This window comes from Macrobrachium rosenbergii, chromosome 19 (genome assembly GCF_040412425.1).
Source record: "Macrobrachium rosenbergii isolate ZJJX-2024 chromosome 19, ASM4041242v1, whole genome shotgun sequence".
Lineage (NCBI taxonomy): Eukaryota > Metazoa > Arthropoda > Malacostraca > Decapoda > Palaemonidae > Macrobrachium > Macrobrachium rosenbergii.
The window spans coordinates 3411657-3425500 of NC_089759.1; the positions used below are offsets into that span (position 1 = coordinate 3411657).

Here is a 13844-nt window from a genome sequence, read left to right on the forward strand (position 1 = left end):
TATATATATATATATATATATATATATGTATATATATATGTAATACTTCGAGGAAAACCGTTTCACACGTATATAAAAAATGAAATGGGAAAATGAATCGATTTTCATGTCCATGAGCTGAAATTCCCCAGCCAAATTTCTTAGTACCATTCCCAAATTAAACAAAAAATTCAGGATTTAATATCCACTAAATATTTTTTTTTAACTTATTCCTCTCTGGTGGAGAATAATATAAGTGCCAAATTCTTCAAATCACCATAGATTTCGTTTTTAATAATCTACTTTATGATCTTTGAAAAGATGGCTAATGCTTAAAAATATGAGTGTCTGTCATCTCCGCATCTCTTCTGGAAGCCTGGAAATTATTGCAATGAAAGTGAGCGATATTTTTCTATTCTCTTTTGGATGACTTTAATAAATAATATTCAGTTTTCGGTTCTCGAATATCTACGCTGATATCTAATTCATATAATCTCAAGTCATTGAATATTTCATTCATGTTATTTATAATAATAATAATAATAATAATAATAATAATAATAATAATAATAATAATAATAATAATAATAATAATAATAATAATAATAATACCTAATTCATATAATTTCAAGCCTTTGATTATTTCATTCATGCTATATACAGTAATAACAATATAATAATAATAATAATACTTCTTTGGAAGCTTAGATTTCAAGTCAATGGCCCCTGTGGGCTTGTTCCATATGAATTGGATTCGTCTTCTGAATAATAATAATAATAATAATAATAATAATAATAATAATAATAATAATCTTCGGAAGCTTGAATTTCAAGTCAATGGCGCCTGCGGTGGGCTTATTCCATATGAATAAGGGGTTTATCTTCTGAATAATAATAATAATAATAATAATAATAATAATAATAATAATAATAATAATAATAATAATAATAATAATAATAATAATAATAATAATAAAAACAATGTTTTGGGTGAACGCAATTAGTTATTATAATAATAATGATTTACCTGAGATGTTGGTGTGAGAATCGTAAATGTCTCTAGACTGAAACTCATTGACCATGAGGAAAGTGGTGAGACCTCTCTCAGATGCTTCTTCTGCAAATTTGATGGTGGGAGCCTTGAACAGCCCGTCTGTGAACATCTGGAAGAAATGAGGTGATTAATTAACTTTTTTAAATATTTTTAGGATGTTTGGTTTGGATAAGTGTACAATTGTGAAGTTGATCATAATTATAATGATAGTGTTACTGTGGTTATAACCAGATCGTCAGGGTGGCTCTTTAAAGAGATGGTGGCGTTTTAAATACGTTAGCTTATTCATGGCCAGCAACTGAATTATTTTCCTCTATATGGTGAGGTGAGGATTCTAACAGCTAGATTGTGGGGGGTCCGCACATAAACACACACACATATGTATGTGTATGTATGTATGTAGGCTATATATGCACATATATAAATGTCTTTTACTGTAATACAGCAGTACAATATGAAATTGAAAACGCCCATAAAACACTGTTTGAACGTTGCTCGAAATATATGGTTGCAACGTTCAAACAGTGTTTTATAGGCCTTTCTATCTTCATATATGTATATATATACATACATATATATATATACATACATATATATATATATATATATATATATATATATATATATATATATATATATATACATACATGTATGTATGTAAGTGTAAAAGGTCACGAAAATTTGACCTTCACCCTCAACCTCAGACTGACTGACCTTGACAATCTCGATCACCAGCATGGCCCTCCTGTCCTCAGGAGCCTTGTCCAAATATGCGTACTCGATCATCCTGTTGACAGCCGTAGGATCCTCTCCCAAATTCGACAGCGTCGTCACCAGAGGAACCAGTATTTCGTGCGAGTAACGAATCAGGTCATCGTAGGTCATGTGGACGATTTCTCGTTTGATGTCTAGAGAAAAAAAACATTGAATTAGATTTTTCTTTTTGAGTAATTTTTCTATGTTACTTCTCAGTGGAAAGTAGGAAAAAATAAGAAAATTTCCTTTTTAAAGTTTCAAGTTGATTTTTTGGGGGGGAGGTAATTCCTTAGTATTTCGTCTCGGTGGAAAAGGCAGATCTCTTTTTGAGGTATAAAATTAAGATTATAATTTTAAAAAAATTAATTTCTCGCGTTTTCTCAGTGGGATTTAAGAGACTAGAATATTATTTCCAGGCATAAAAATGTGATTTCTGAAGCCAATCTGAGACGTACTATTTTTCAAAATCATCTTATTCAAAGACAATCGATTCGTCAGCTTTCTAAAGAAAGTTATAGTTAAACATAATCACTTAGTTAAACTGGTTATTATTTGCTTTTGTAATAACATTCAAACCTTTCTTATGTATTTTGAAATGCAACAATAAATATCTATGAGATTCAAACCACTGGAAGAGAAGGCACTTGTGAATATCAGCTTCAACCAAAAAACTTTCCCCTGCCAAGATGAGAAAACTGAGCTTTTTACAGAACTCCAAGAGTGTCCCAATCTTTCTGGATTTGGTGCAGGAGGCAATGAGTCCCAATGTGGCCTAAAAAACCACCAGAATGTAAAAAAATGTAATAAACTAAATAAAACATAAATATTTTCCTAATACATTACGTAAATTTCAATAAAGTTTGGTAATACATTAGCAACAATCTCTGGAGTCTTGGTGCAGGAGGCAGTGAGTCCCAATGCAGCCCAAAAACGACCAGAATAAAAAAAAATTAAATGAACTAAATAAAACAAATATTCTACCGATACATTACAAAAATTCAATAAAGCTTGGTGATTCAATATAGAATAGATATACAGCGCGTTGACATGGCTATATTTTATTTCTATGGCAAGGGATGAACTGAAGACAGGTGACTGCAATATATTGCTCTGTCAACGGAAGCTCGCGGGAACCATAAATTGGAATCGTATGACTTGGACAGTTTATTCTCAAAAATTTTCTAGCAGAGAATTCGATGACTGACATTGGACAATAAATTCCAAGATAAAAAAAATTGAGATGATTTTATGAATATGAACAAATGAATACTAAGTTCAATAATTTATTGGGCATATGATATATCCATCTATTAGCTTTTACTGATTCATTGTGACCTATTGCCACTAGGAATTGATTGCTAGGTCTGCTACAAGATTCAGTAACGTTGTTTTCAAGCAAATCCTTTACTCTTCTCTCATGTTTAGTTTATTTTGAATGTAGTTGATGAATATAAGCAAAAATGAAACTTACAAGAAATGAAACAGAAGGAAGAACAAATCTATATAATTATATATTTCTGTTCAAGACGAGATCAGTCAGCAGTTGATGAAAGTAAATAATAAAGTTAATGGACGTAATTTTGTTCAGGAAAATGTCATTAATTTTAATATTCTGTAGAAAAATTTTGTAATTTTAGGCAACGTAGAAATTTACACTTGTTTAATTTGAGCACAGATGAAATCGGATATCCAGTTTTCTAAGTTTTCTTTTTTGGTGAATTCTTGAAACTTAAACTTTCTTTTTCAATCACAGAGTCATTCCTACTCTGCTTCACTTTTCATTCCTATTGAATGAAAAGTGAAGGGCAGAGCAAGTATTTTCTGAAGTAGGAGTTGGGGAATGTTTTATACGTCACAGAGAGAGAGAGAGAGAGAGAGAGAGAGAGAGAGAGAGAGAGAGAGAGAGAGAGAGAGAGAGAGAGGCGGGGAAGAAAAGTATAGTAGAAGAGAAATAGATCAACGAACCGGGAAACGAGAGAGAGAGAGAGAGAGAGACGGACAGACAGACAGATCGGCGGAGAAGAAAAGTATAGTAGAAGAGAAATAGATCAAAGTACAGGGAACCGAGAGAGAGAGAGAGAGAGAGAGAGAGAGAGAGAGAGAGAGAGAGAGAGAGAGAGAGAGAGAGAGAGAGAGAGAGGGTAAAAGCATAGTAGAAGAGAAATAGGGTAAAGGATCAGAGACTGGGAAAAAAGAGAGAGAGAGAGAGAGAGAGAGAGAGAGAGAGAGAGAGAGAGAGATGGTTTGGAACTGATAACAATTCATTGACTTTTATTTTACATATCTACTTTTTAGTATGCTAATTGGTTGTTCAGGAATACTGAAAATAAAATGAAGAAGAAACCAAACATCTTTAAGAAAAAAAAATGAGCTACCCAAGATCAGCAAATAAAAAACAATAAATATTTCAATCAAATTACAAATCTCTATTTTCCAGGAATCTAAATACCGCAGAAAACGTTGATTAACTCACTTCTTGAATCTATTTACTTCGACGAATGCCCCAAAATCTCCTTGGAAGAAATATCCCATCTGACTCAAACCCACAAAAGCTTTTCTGAGAAGGGCTCAGTGTAGCAGCTTCTACTGCTCAAATATCTGAATCTACGCAGCTTTTCAGAATTCCTCTTAAGCTTTTGGTTCCAGTCAATTTGGCAGAATTGACTCAAATATTTGTATGGAATCTCCTTATTAAGGGCTTTAGTCTCTGGGCCGTCATGTTTACATATCCTTTAGAATAAGAGATTTAATCATTTTCTTCATTCTCGCTTTTCTTTATAAAGTTTGCTTTACCTTAGGGGTTTGATTAAAGGTTAGCAGGGAATGCGCCCTGAGAATAAGCAACTTGAGGTGGATGTTCAAGAGAAAGGTTTAGTGTATGTGTATAGTATATACAGGAGGTGTATGTATATTTTACACACACACATATATATATATATGTATGTATATATATGTGTGTGTGAGTGTGTATACATATGTGTAATATACATATATATATATATATGTATGTATGTATGTGTGTGTGTGTTTTATATATACGTATAAACATATATACAATTATAAATAAACAAATATAAATAACACAAAACTAAAATTTTCAAGACGTCTTAACAAACTACCAAGGTACATTTCTACGCTCAAAAATTACGTACTAGGTAACGGGTAATTACAGAAACAATTTCAAAATGAAATGAAAAATTACGCATTAAATACGCGCGAATTATAAATCCCATTATTCGGGAGCCTTGCTGTAATTCTGGAACCCCAACAAGGAAAGTAAATGAAAGGAGATTCGTGGTCTGAAAGGAATTGCAGGGATTAATGGAGAGGAGGCGTTAATTCCCTTTCTCTCATTCACGAAGAGTAAATAATGAGGTGAAATATAAATGGATTTAATGCTTTACTTCATTTTTTTTCTTATTCATTCATGAATGAAAAATCCACAGCAGAATGTTGCTTGAGAAAATGATTAGATAATGACAATAATCAAATTAATTAAAATAGTTTCTTAACTAAACCACCCTCGTAGTTTATGATTTTCAAATAATAATAATAATAATAATAATAATAATAATAATAATAATAATAATAATAATAATAATAATAATAATGATTATTATTATTATTATTATTATTATTATTATTATTATTATTATTATTATTATTATTATTATTATTATTGAATTTTCAACTTATAATAATAATAACAATAATAAAAAAATAATAATAATTTTTATTATTGTTATTATTACTATAAGTTGAAAATTCAATAATAATAATAATAATAATAATAATAATAAGCATTATTATTATTATTATTATCACTATTATTATTATTATTATTATTATTATTATTATTATTATTTGAAAACCATAAACTACGAGGGTGGTTTAGTTAAGAAACTATCTTAATTAATTTGATTATTGTCACTATCTAATCATTTTCTCAAGCAACATTCTGCTGTGGATTTTTCATTCATGAATGAAGAAGAAAAAAAATGAAGTAAAGCATTAAATCCATTTATATTTCACCTCATTATTTATTATTATTATTATTATTACTAAATTTTCAACTCAGGCTAAAAAAAAACCTAGAAATAAAAGCAAAATAAAATCTGAAGAACCACATAAGAAACACTTCCATAACCACTCCTCTCTACTCCACACCCAAACTTACAGAGGAGGACAGAGCCATCCAATTCGGACAGGCCCACTAAGACCGGAATTCTCCTGTTCGCATTCTCCCTCATGGCCCTTAGGGGCTCCACAGGTACCATGCTCTCTCCAGGGGGAAGGAAGTCGTCCACGACAGGTGCAAACAGGTAGTAAGGGTTACCTTCCTGAAATCATAAGAACACGAGTATTCAGGTGAGCTAGTTTCAATTGCTCATTCATATCTCTTAAGATAAGAGGATTAATGAGTATCAGGTGCATTAATAGTAATCTCTTATGACAGGTGTATTCATGGGATTCTCTTTTGACAGGTGTATTTTAGTAATCTCTTATGAGAGCTGTATTCATAGCACTCTCTTCTGGCAATCAAGTGTAGTCATAGTAATACCTTATGACAGGTGTATTGACACTAATCTCTTTTGACAGGCGTATTTTGTAATCACTTATGACAGATGTATTCATAGAACCCTCCACTGACAATCAGGTGTAGTCAGTAATACCTTATGACAGGTGTATTAATAGTAATCTCTTTTGACAGGTGTATTCCAGTAATCTCTTGTGACAGGTGTATTCATGGAATTCTCTTATGACAGGTGTACTCTTAATAATCTCTTTTGACAGGTGTATTCTTAGTAAACTCTTATGAGAGGTCTTTTCATAGAACTCTCTTCTGATAATAGGCGATTCATAGTAATACCTTATTAATAATAATCACTTTTAACAAGTGTATTTTAGTAATCTCTTATGATAAGTGTATTCATGGAATTCTTTTATGACAGGTGTATTCTTAGTAAACTCTTATGACAGGTGTATTCCTAACAATATCTTTTGACAGGTGTATTTTAGTAATCTGTAATGACAGATGTATTCATAGAACTCTCTTCTGACATCAGGTGTATTCATAGTAATACCTATTGACAGTTGTATTAATTGTAATCTCTTTTGACAGGTGTATTTTTGTAATCTCTTATGACAGTTGTATTCTTAGTAATCTCTTATGACAGGTGTATTTATGGAACTCTCTACTGACAATCAGTTATATTCATAGTAATTTATCATGATATGTGTATTCATATAATTCTCTCATGACAGGTGCGTTAATAGAATTCTCTTATGACAGGTGTATTCATAGAACTATCAAGTGACGATGAGGTGTATCCATAATAATCTTCTAATGATAATCAGGTACAATCAGAGTCATCTCTTATGATAATAAGGTGTATTCGTAGAGATCGCTATAAAAATTAGGTATACTCATAGTAATCCCCTGAGAAAAAAGTCTAGGCAGGACAGTGTTATTGGAAAATATGTTTGAACACTAAAAGAACATAAATTCGAGCTGCAGTTTCAGTAACAACAAAGAGCAAAAAATTTGAAATCTGAACGTCTAACTTGTACTATAAACTGGAAAATCATTTTTACTAAATGACTCAACAGCCATAAAAAACAGGTGCAGTCTTGCTCCACTTACCTCTATCAGTCTCTCAACTGCCTTGATGATCTGATTGGTATCCTTACTCTTCAGGCAGTCCAGGAGATAAGTCGAGCTGTAGACGCTTCCACAGCCCAGGTGCTCCGACAGCCTCCTGGAAGCGATTCGCGGATTTCTGCTGAGTGCCCATGGAGACAAGTTCGATCCAGAGAGAAGAATCATCTGCTGGAACGCTCCTAGAAAGAAGAGGAGGGATTGCATAATGGAAAAAGGTTGTTTACATTAGTGATGGAGAGTATAGCATTTTCACAATCATCTGCTGGAATGCTCCTGGAAAGAAGAGGAGGGACTGCATCAGGGAACAAGGATTGTTTACGCCAATGATGGAGATTTTAGCAGATGAACAATCATCTGCTGGAATGCTTCTGGAAAGAAGAGGAGTGATTGCATCAAGGGAATGGAATTGTTTACACCACTGAAGGAGAACATAGCAGTTGAACAATCATCTGCTGGAACACTCCTGGAAAGAAAAGGAGGAAAAGGATTGTTTAAAACAATGATGGAGATGAAAGCAGTTGAACAATCACTTGCTGGAATGCTCCTGGAAAGAAGAGGAGTGATTGCATCAAGGGAATAGAATTGTTTACGCCAGTGAAGGAGAACATAGCAGTTGAACAATCATCTGCTGGAATGCTCCGGGAAAGAAGAGGAGTGATTGCATCAAGGGAAAACGATTATTTACGTCAATGATGGAGATTTAAGCAGTTGAAGAATCATCTGCTGGAATGCTTCTGGAAAGAAGAGTGGTAACTGCATCAAGGGATTGGAATTATTTACACCATTGAAAGAGAACATAGCAGTTGAACAATCATCTGCTGGAACGCCCCTGGAAAGAAGAGGAGTGGTTGCATCAGAGGAAAAGGATTGTTTACACCAGCGAAGGAGAACATAGCAGTTGAACAATCATCTGCTGGAATGCTCCTGGAAAGAAGAGGAGGGAAAGGATTGTTTAAAACAATGATGGAGAGGAAAGCAGTTGGATAATCACCTGCTGGAATGTTCCTGGAAAGAAGAGGAGGGAAAGGATTGTTTAAAACAATGATGGAGATGAAAGCAGTTGGACAACCACCTGCTGGAATGCTCCTGGAAAGAAGAGGAGTAACTGCATCAAGGGAATAGAATTGTTTGCACCAGTGAAGGAGAATATAGCAGTTGAACAATCATCTGCTGGAATGCTCCTGGAAAGAAGAGAAGTGATTGCATCATGGATTAGATTGTTTACACCAACGATGGAGATGTCATCCAGATGGCGATTCTGTTCAGTGATGTTAGTTTGAGAAAGGGTCTTCTTCCAAAATAATAATAATAATAATAATAATAATAATAATAATAATAATAATAAAAATAATAATAATAATAATAATAATAATAATAATAATAATAATAATAATAATAATAATAAAAGAATATTTTTCTTTTTAATAAGTGATCTCTTCGTTCTGTATTTCCATTATCTTCTCATACTTCTTCCTAATGAACATCATATTCTTTGGAAGCTTGAATTTCCAGTCAATGGCACCCCTGGTGGGCTTGTTCCATACGAATGGGGTTTATCTAAATTAATAATAATAATAATAATAATAATAATAATAATAATAATAATAATAATAATAATAATAATAATAATAATAAAAAAGTTTTGTTAAACAAAATGGTAGTTCCAACAGCATTTATTTTATGTAGTAAACGCTCAATTCGTCTTATCAATTGCTTTTCTTGCGCTGGAATGGTTGCAAGCAATTGGCCGATATTCATTTCCGGTGGTTTAGTGATGTGTAGGAGGTAGTTCTCGTGGGGTGTCGACTAGTTTCGCCCTTCTCGTTAGGGCATCATTCAGGACGGGATCGCAGGATGCAATGGCTGTAATGTTGGTTTGTGGAGTTAGTCGCTTCATTTTCATTGGCTATCCGGCCGTGATGTCATCGGAAAGGCGGCTCCTGATTGGCTGTCTTCTCCTCGATCTAAGCCTACTGCTGATAGGCGATGGTGCAATTTCTCGAGGAAGGCGGATTAACCGATCGTTCTCAAGGTGAAGGGGGGCGCCTCTGCCTCCCTCAGGTGTTGGAAGGGCGTCCTCGGGGCGAGGGTTAAGTCGTCCTCGACGTCGGGGCGTCTTTGAGTCGTAGGTGGGTGCGAGGGGCGATCTTGCAGGTCGTCCTCGGGGTGAGATCTCACTAGGCGATCACCCTCGGTGCTCTGGAGGTCGTCCTCAAGGGGCGTAGGTTGGGATGTGGGTCTTGCCTGGCTGTCCTCGGCTTTCCTGACGGCTGTAGGGAGAAGGGAGGTCTCCCGAGTCACATTAAGGTTCGGTTTTTCCTTCCCTATGTGGAGCGCCTCCAGGATGCGAAGACGACGAAGGTCGGGGGCGCTGTCAGTAATTTCGAAATGTCCGACAATGTCGCTGCGGCGGATCCTCTGGTTGTGGGCAGTCTTACAGTGATTAAAGATGGTTCCCTCCTGGGCATGGCAGGAGATCCGTTTGGAGAGGCGCATGGATGTCATGCCGATGTAAGTTCCGGGGCATCCTGGGAAAGGGCACGTGTATCGGTATATGACATTCGTCCTCCTCATGGGATCTTGGGGAGGGACAGGGTTGTTCTTCATCACTAGACTGCACGTCTTCTTGCTCCTGTAGAAGATAACCAGTTGGATCTTCTTGCTGCTGTCTGTGGGGGCGACGTTGTCCTTAATGATATTTTTCAGGGCCCGTTCGTCCTCCTTATATCGTGAGTGGTAATTCCCTTTGTAGAAGAGGGTTAACATCTCAGGTGTATCTTGTCTCTGCTCTTGGTTGTGCCACTTCTCCATCGTCCTTCTTTAGGCGGCCTGGATGCTCCTGTTGGGATGACCATTATTAACTAATACCTGGGAGGCCCGTTCCATTTCACGGTAAGTGTCGGTCCAACACCTGAGGAAGGCAGAGGCACCGCCCTTCACCTTGAGAAAGATCGGTTAATCCTCCTTCCGATGACGTCACGGCCGGATAGCCAATGAATATGAAGCGACTAACTCCACAAACCAACAGACACGGATAAAAGATGAAAAATCCGCCCATTACAGCCATCCCCCCTCCCGCCCCCCCCCCTGCAGGGAGGGAGAGAGGGAGGACGATCCAATATTTGGAACCTTAAACTAGTGAACCCTTCCCAAGCCTCCAAACACAGTTTCCAAACATTATTTCACTTCACTCAACACAGATCGAACCAACATTAACATAAAGAAAACTACAAACACTACACTACATGCACAATGACAAATGGGTCTGTCCCATTCTTTTATCCTTCCCTTATAACTTCATTTCACACCCTTTTTACCCCCTTCCAAACCTTATCTTCCTTCCGGGGGACCCTTAGGGGTTTAAATCGATTTGTAATCGAACCCTCACTCTATCCTATCCCCCCTCATTGAATTGAATTGAATTACAGCCATTGCATCCTGCGATTCTGTCCTGAATGATGCCCTAACGAGAAGGGCGAAACTAGTCGACACCCCACGAGAGCTACCTCCTACACATCACCAAACCACCGGAAATGAATATCGGTCAATTGCTTGCAACCATTCCAGCGCAAGAAAAGCAATTGATAAGACGAATTGAGCGTTTACTATATAAAATAAATGCTGTTAGAACTGCTATTTTGTTTAACAAAACCTGTATTAAAGAAGGTTTTTTTCCCTAATTTTACAAATAATAATAATAATAATAATAATAATAATAATAATAATAATAATAATAATAATAATAATAATAACAACTAAAGCCTTAATCGCCGGAGAAACCTTAACAATTGTGGAAGTGAATCCATCAATTCATTCCACACAAAGACACGATCAGCTCTCTGAATCCTAACACCCTAACCCAAAGGGAGACCGACCAAATGACATTAGTCAGACCCCGAGACGTGTTGCCAATGGCAATGTGGACCGACAGAATCTAAATCCAGGGAGGGAATCACGTTACCAAGATTCGATTCCACGGTCCAAAGGATTTTTAAAAGGCTGTGAACTGTTTTTGGTGGAGACAACTAGAAAGGAGGAAAGTCTTTCTTTGGCTGGACGCCTCTTCTCGTTCCGCGAAATTTGCTGAGCTTTGTCTAACAGATGCGGTGTTCATAATGTAAAAGGTGGGATTCGGACTGAAGCTGCCGGAATGAAGCTTGGTTGCTCTGCTCGTGAATTATTGATTGATTGGTTTTAGGTGTATATGCATATGTATGTATGTATGTATGTATATATATATATATATATATATATATATATATATATATATATACATATATTTATATATACATACACACACACACACACACACACACACACACACACATATATATATATATATATATATATATATATATATATATATATATATATATATACATATACATACATACATACGAGGTATGTTCAATAAGTAATGAGAAAATGTCAGGCGAGACACTAAATATGATTTGATCAAAATACTACTCCATGGTGAAGTACACATACATATATACTATAGAATGACAAACTGGCAACTTTCTATATTTGTAGGTCTGAGTGCAGCAGTGAACGTAGTGGAACCAGTCTGATCCGGTTTGCCGATCTGTGAACACTTGTCAAAATGCAGGGAAACATGAAGCAACGTTACGCCATCAAATTTTGTGTTAAACTTAATAAAACCAAACAAGAAGCTTATGGAATGTTAAAGGAGGCCTATGGGGATGAACAGATGAGCCAAGCAAGTTTCTATCTGTGGTTTAACAGATTTTCTGACGGAAATGAACAGGTTGAGGATGAACCCAGATCTGGAGCACTCCCAGGGGCTCATTCACATTGAATGGGTTCCTCAGGGTCAAACCGTCAATAAGGAATATTACCTTACGGTTCTGAAAAGGTTCAAGGAGAAGATGAGGAAGAAGAGGCCTCAGCACTGGAGGAGTGGTCAGTGGTGGTTCCACCAGGACAATACCCCATGCCACAAGTCAACGCTGGTGACCACCTGGATGGACGACAGGGGAATGAAAGTGGTACAACACACACCCTACAGCCCTGACCTAGCCCCTTGCGACTTCTTCCTGTTCCCACGCATGAAGACAGCCTCAGGGGAACCAGATTCCAGTCAACAGAGGAGCTGAAAGAGGCATCGGAAAGTTACCTGAAGGGACTACTGAAAAAGGACTTTGAGGAGGTCTTCCAGGATTGGGAGAGACGCATGTAGCTGCGAGAGGCAATTATTTTAAAGGAGACAAAGTTGTGTAAACTTATGAAAATAAATCGTGTCTCTCCTGACATTTTCTCATTACTTATTGAACATACCTCGTATATATAAACATTATATATATATATATATATATATATATATATATATATATATATATATATATAAACTATATATATATATATATATATATATATATATATATATATATATATATATAAACATATATATATATATATATATATATATATATATATATATATATATATATATATATATATATATATATATATATTTTCATGATGTTGCCTTGTAATACGTATATCCTCCTATAATTTTGACATATTTACTTTTTTTCATGTGTTATGTTTAATGATAATGGTTGTTAAAGTGTCATATTTAGTTTGGCATCAGATCTCAAAAGAGCGAATGATTACTTGATAGCGTAATTTAGAATTGTTATTATAATTTTAATAGTAACGTAATTTAGAACGAATATCTTTCTTGGTAAAAGCGTAGTATTTGAACATGTGTGTGTGTGTGTGTCCAGGAAGGGCTTGTTTCATTTCAATTGTCATCAGTTCAGATAAGAGCGAGCGCTTTGTTTTGGGTCAATGATGACAGCTTTTGAAAACAAACGCCGATTCGTCCCATACGGGCTCGAGACGAGTGATTTCACGTTGTTGCATGTTCAAGTCACGTACGCCACTTGGAGAGAAAGAATAAATGTCCTGATCAATTACATCATGTTTTGTAAGATTGCGTTCAAAACGTTTTGCTGGGATGACGTAACTTCCTTCTAGAAGCTTCTCCATTGTATCTCGCACCCAAAATGCTTTAGTGACGTCACCTCCCTGCTTCTAGAACTTCCCTTTTGTATCTCGCACCCAAAATGCTTTAATGACATCATGTAATTGTTTCACGCATTACTGGAATCCTAAAACCTATTTCATTCTGATTTCTGAGACCAGTCGAGTTGGTTCTCCTCTCTCTCTCTCTCATTCCTAATTAGGAAGAGATTACTTTTAACGTAATTTTTTGTGGTCACTTTTAACATTAACTTTTGAGATCTGAATTTAGCAAAGTTATTTAGTTCGTAACGGCGCCTGGTAAAAAAGTGTGTATTGTGTAACGCAGCTGCAGCAAGTGATTTACAGAGGTTTTCACAAGTTTGTGTAAGGTAACGTGAATTT

At 35.6% G+C, this 13844-nt stretch overlaps 1 protein-coding gene across 2 annotated transcripts in view; it reads right to left on the bottom strand.

The window, feature by feature from the left end:
- Positions 1–13844, bottom strand: part of LOC136848565 (cholinesterase-like) — a 74159-nt gene that overhangs the window by 10321 nt on the left and 49994 nt on the right. For both annotated transcript variants that reach the window (XM_067120854.1, XM_067120853.1), the window contains exons 7-10: positions 7434–7630; positions 5967–6129; positions 1748–1941; positions 1007–1142 (exon numbers count right to left, since the gene is read on the bottom strand). In XM_067120854.1, coding sequence (XP_066976955.1) covers positions 1007–1142; positions 1748–1941; positions 5967–6129; positions 7434–7630 — 690 coding nt within the window. The remainder of the gene's footprint in view (positions 1–1006; positions 1143–1747; positions 1942–5966; positions 6130–7433; positions 7631–13844) is intronic.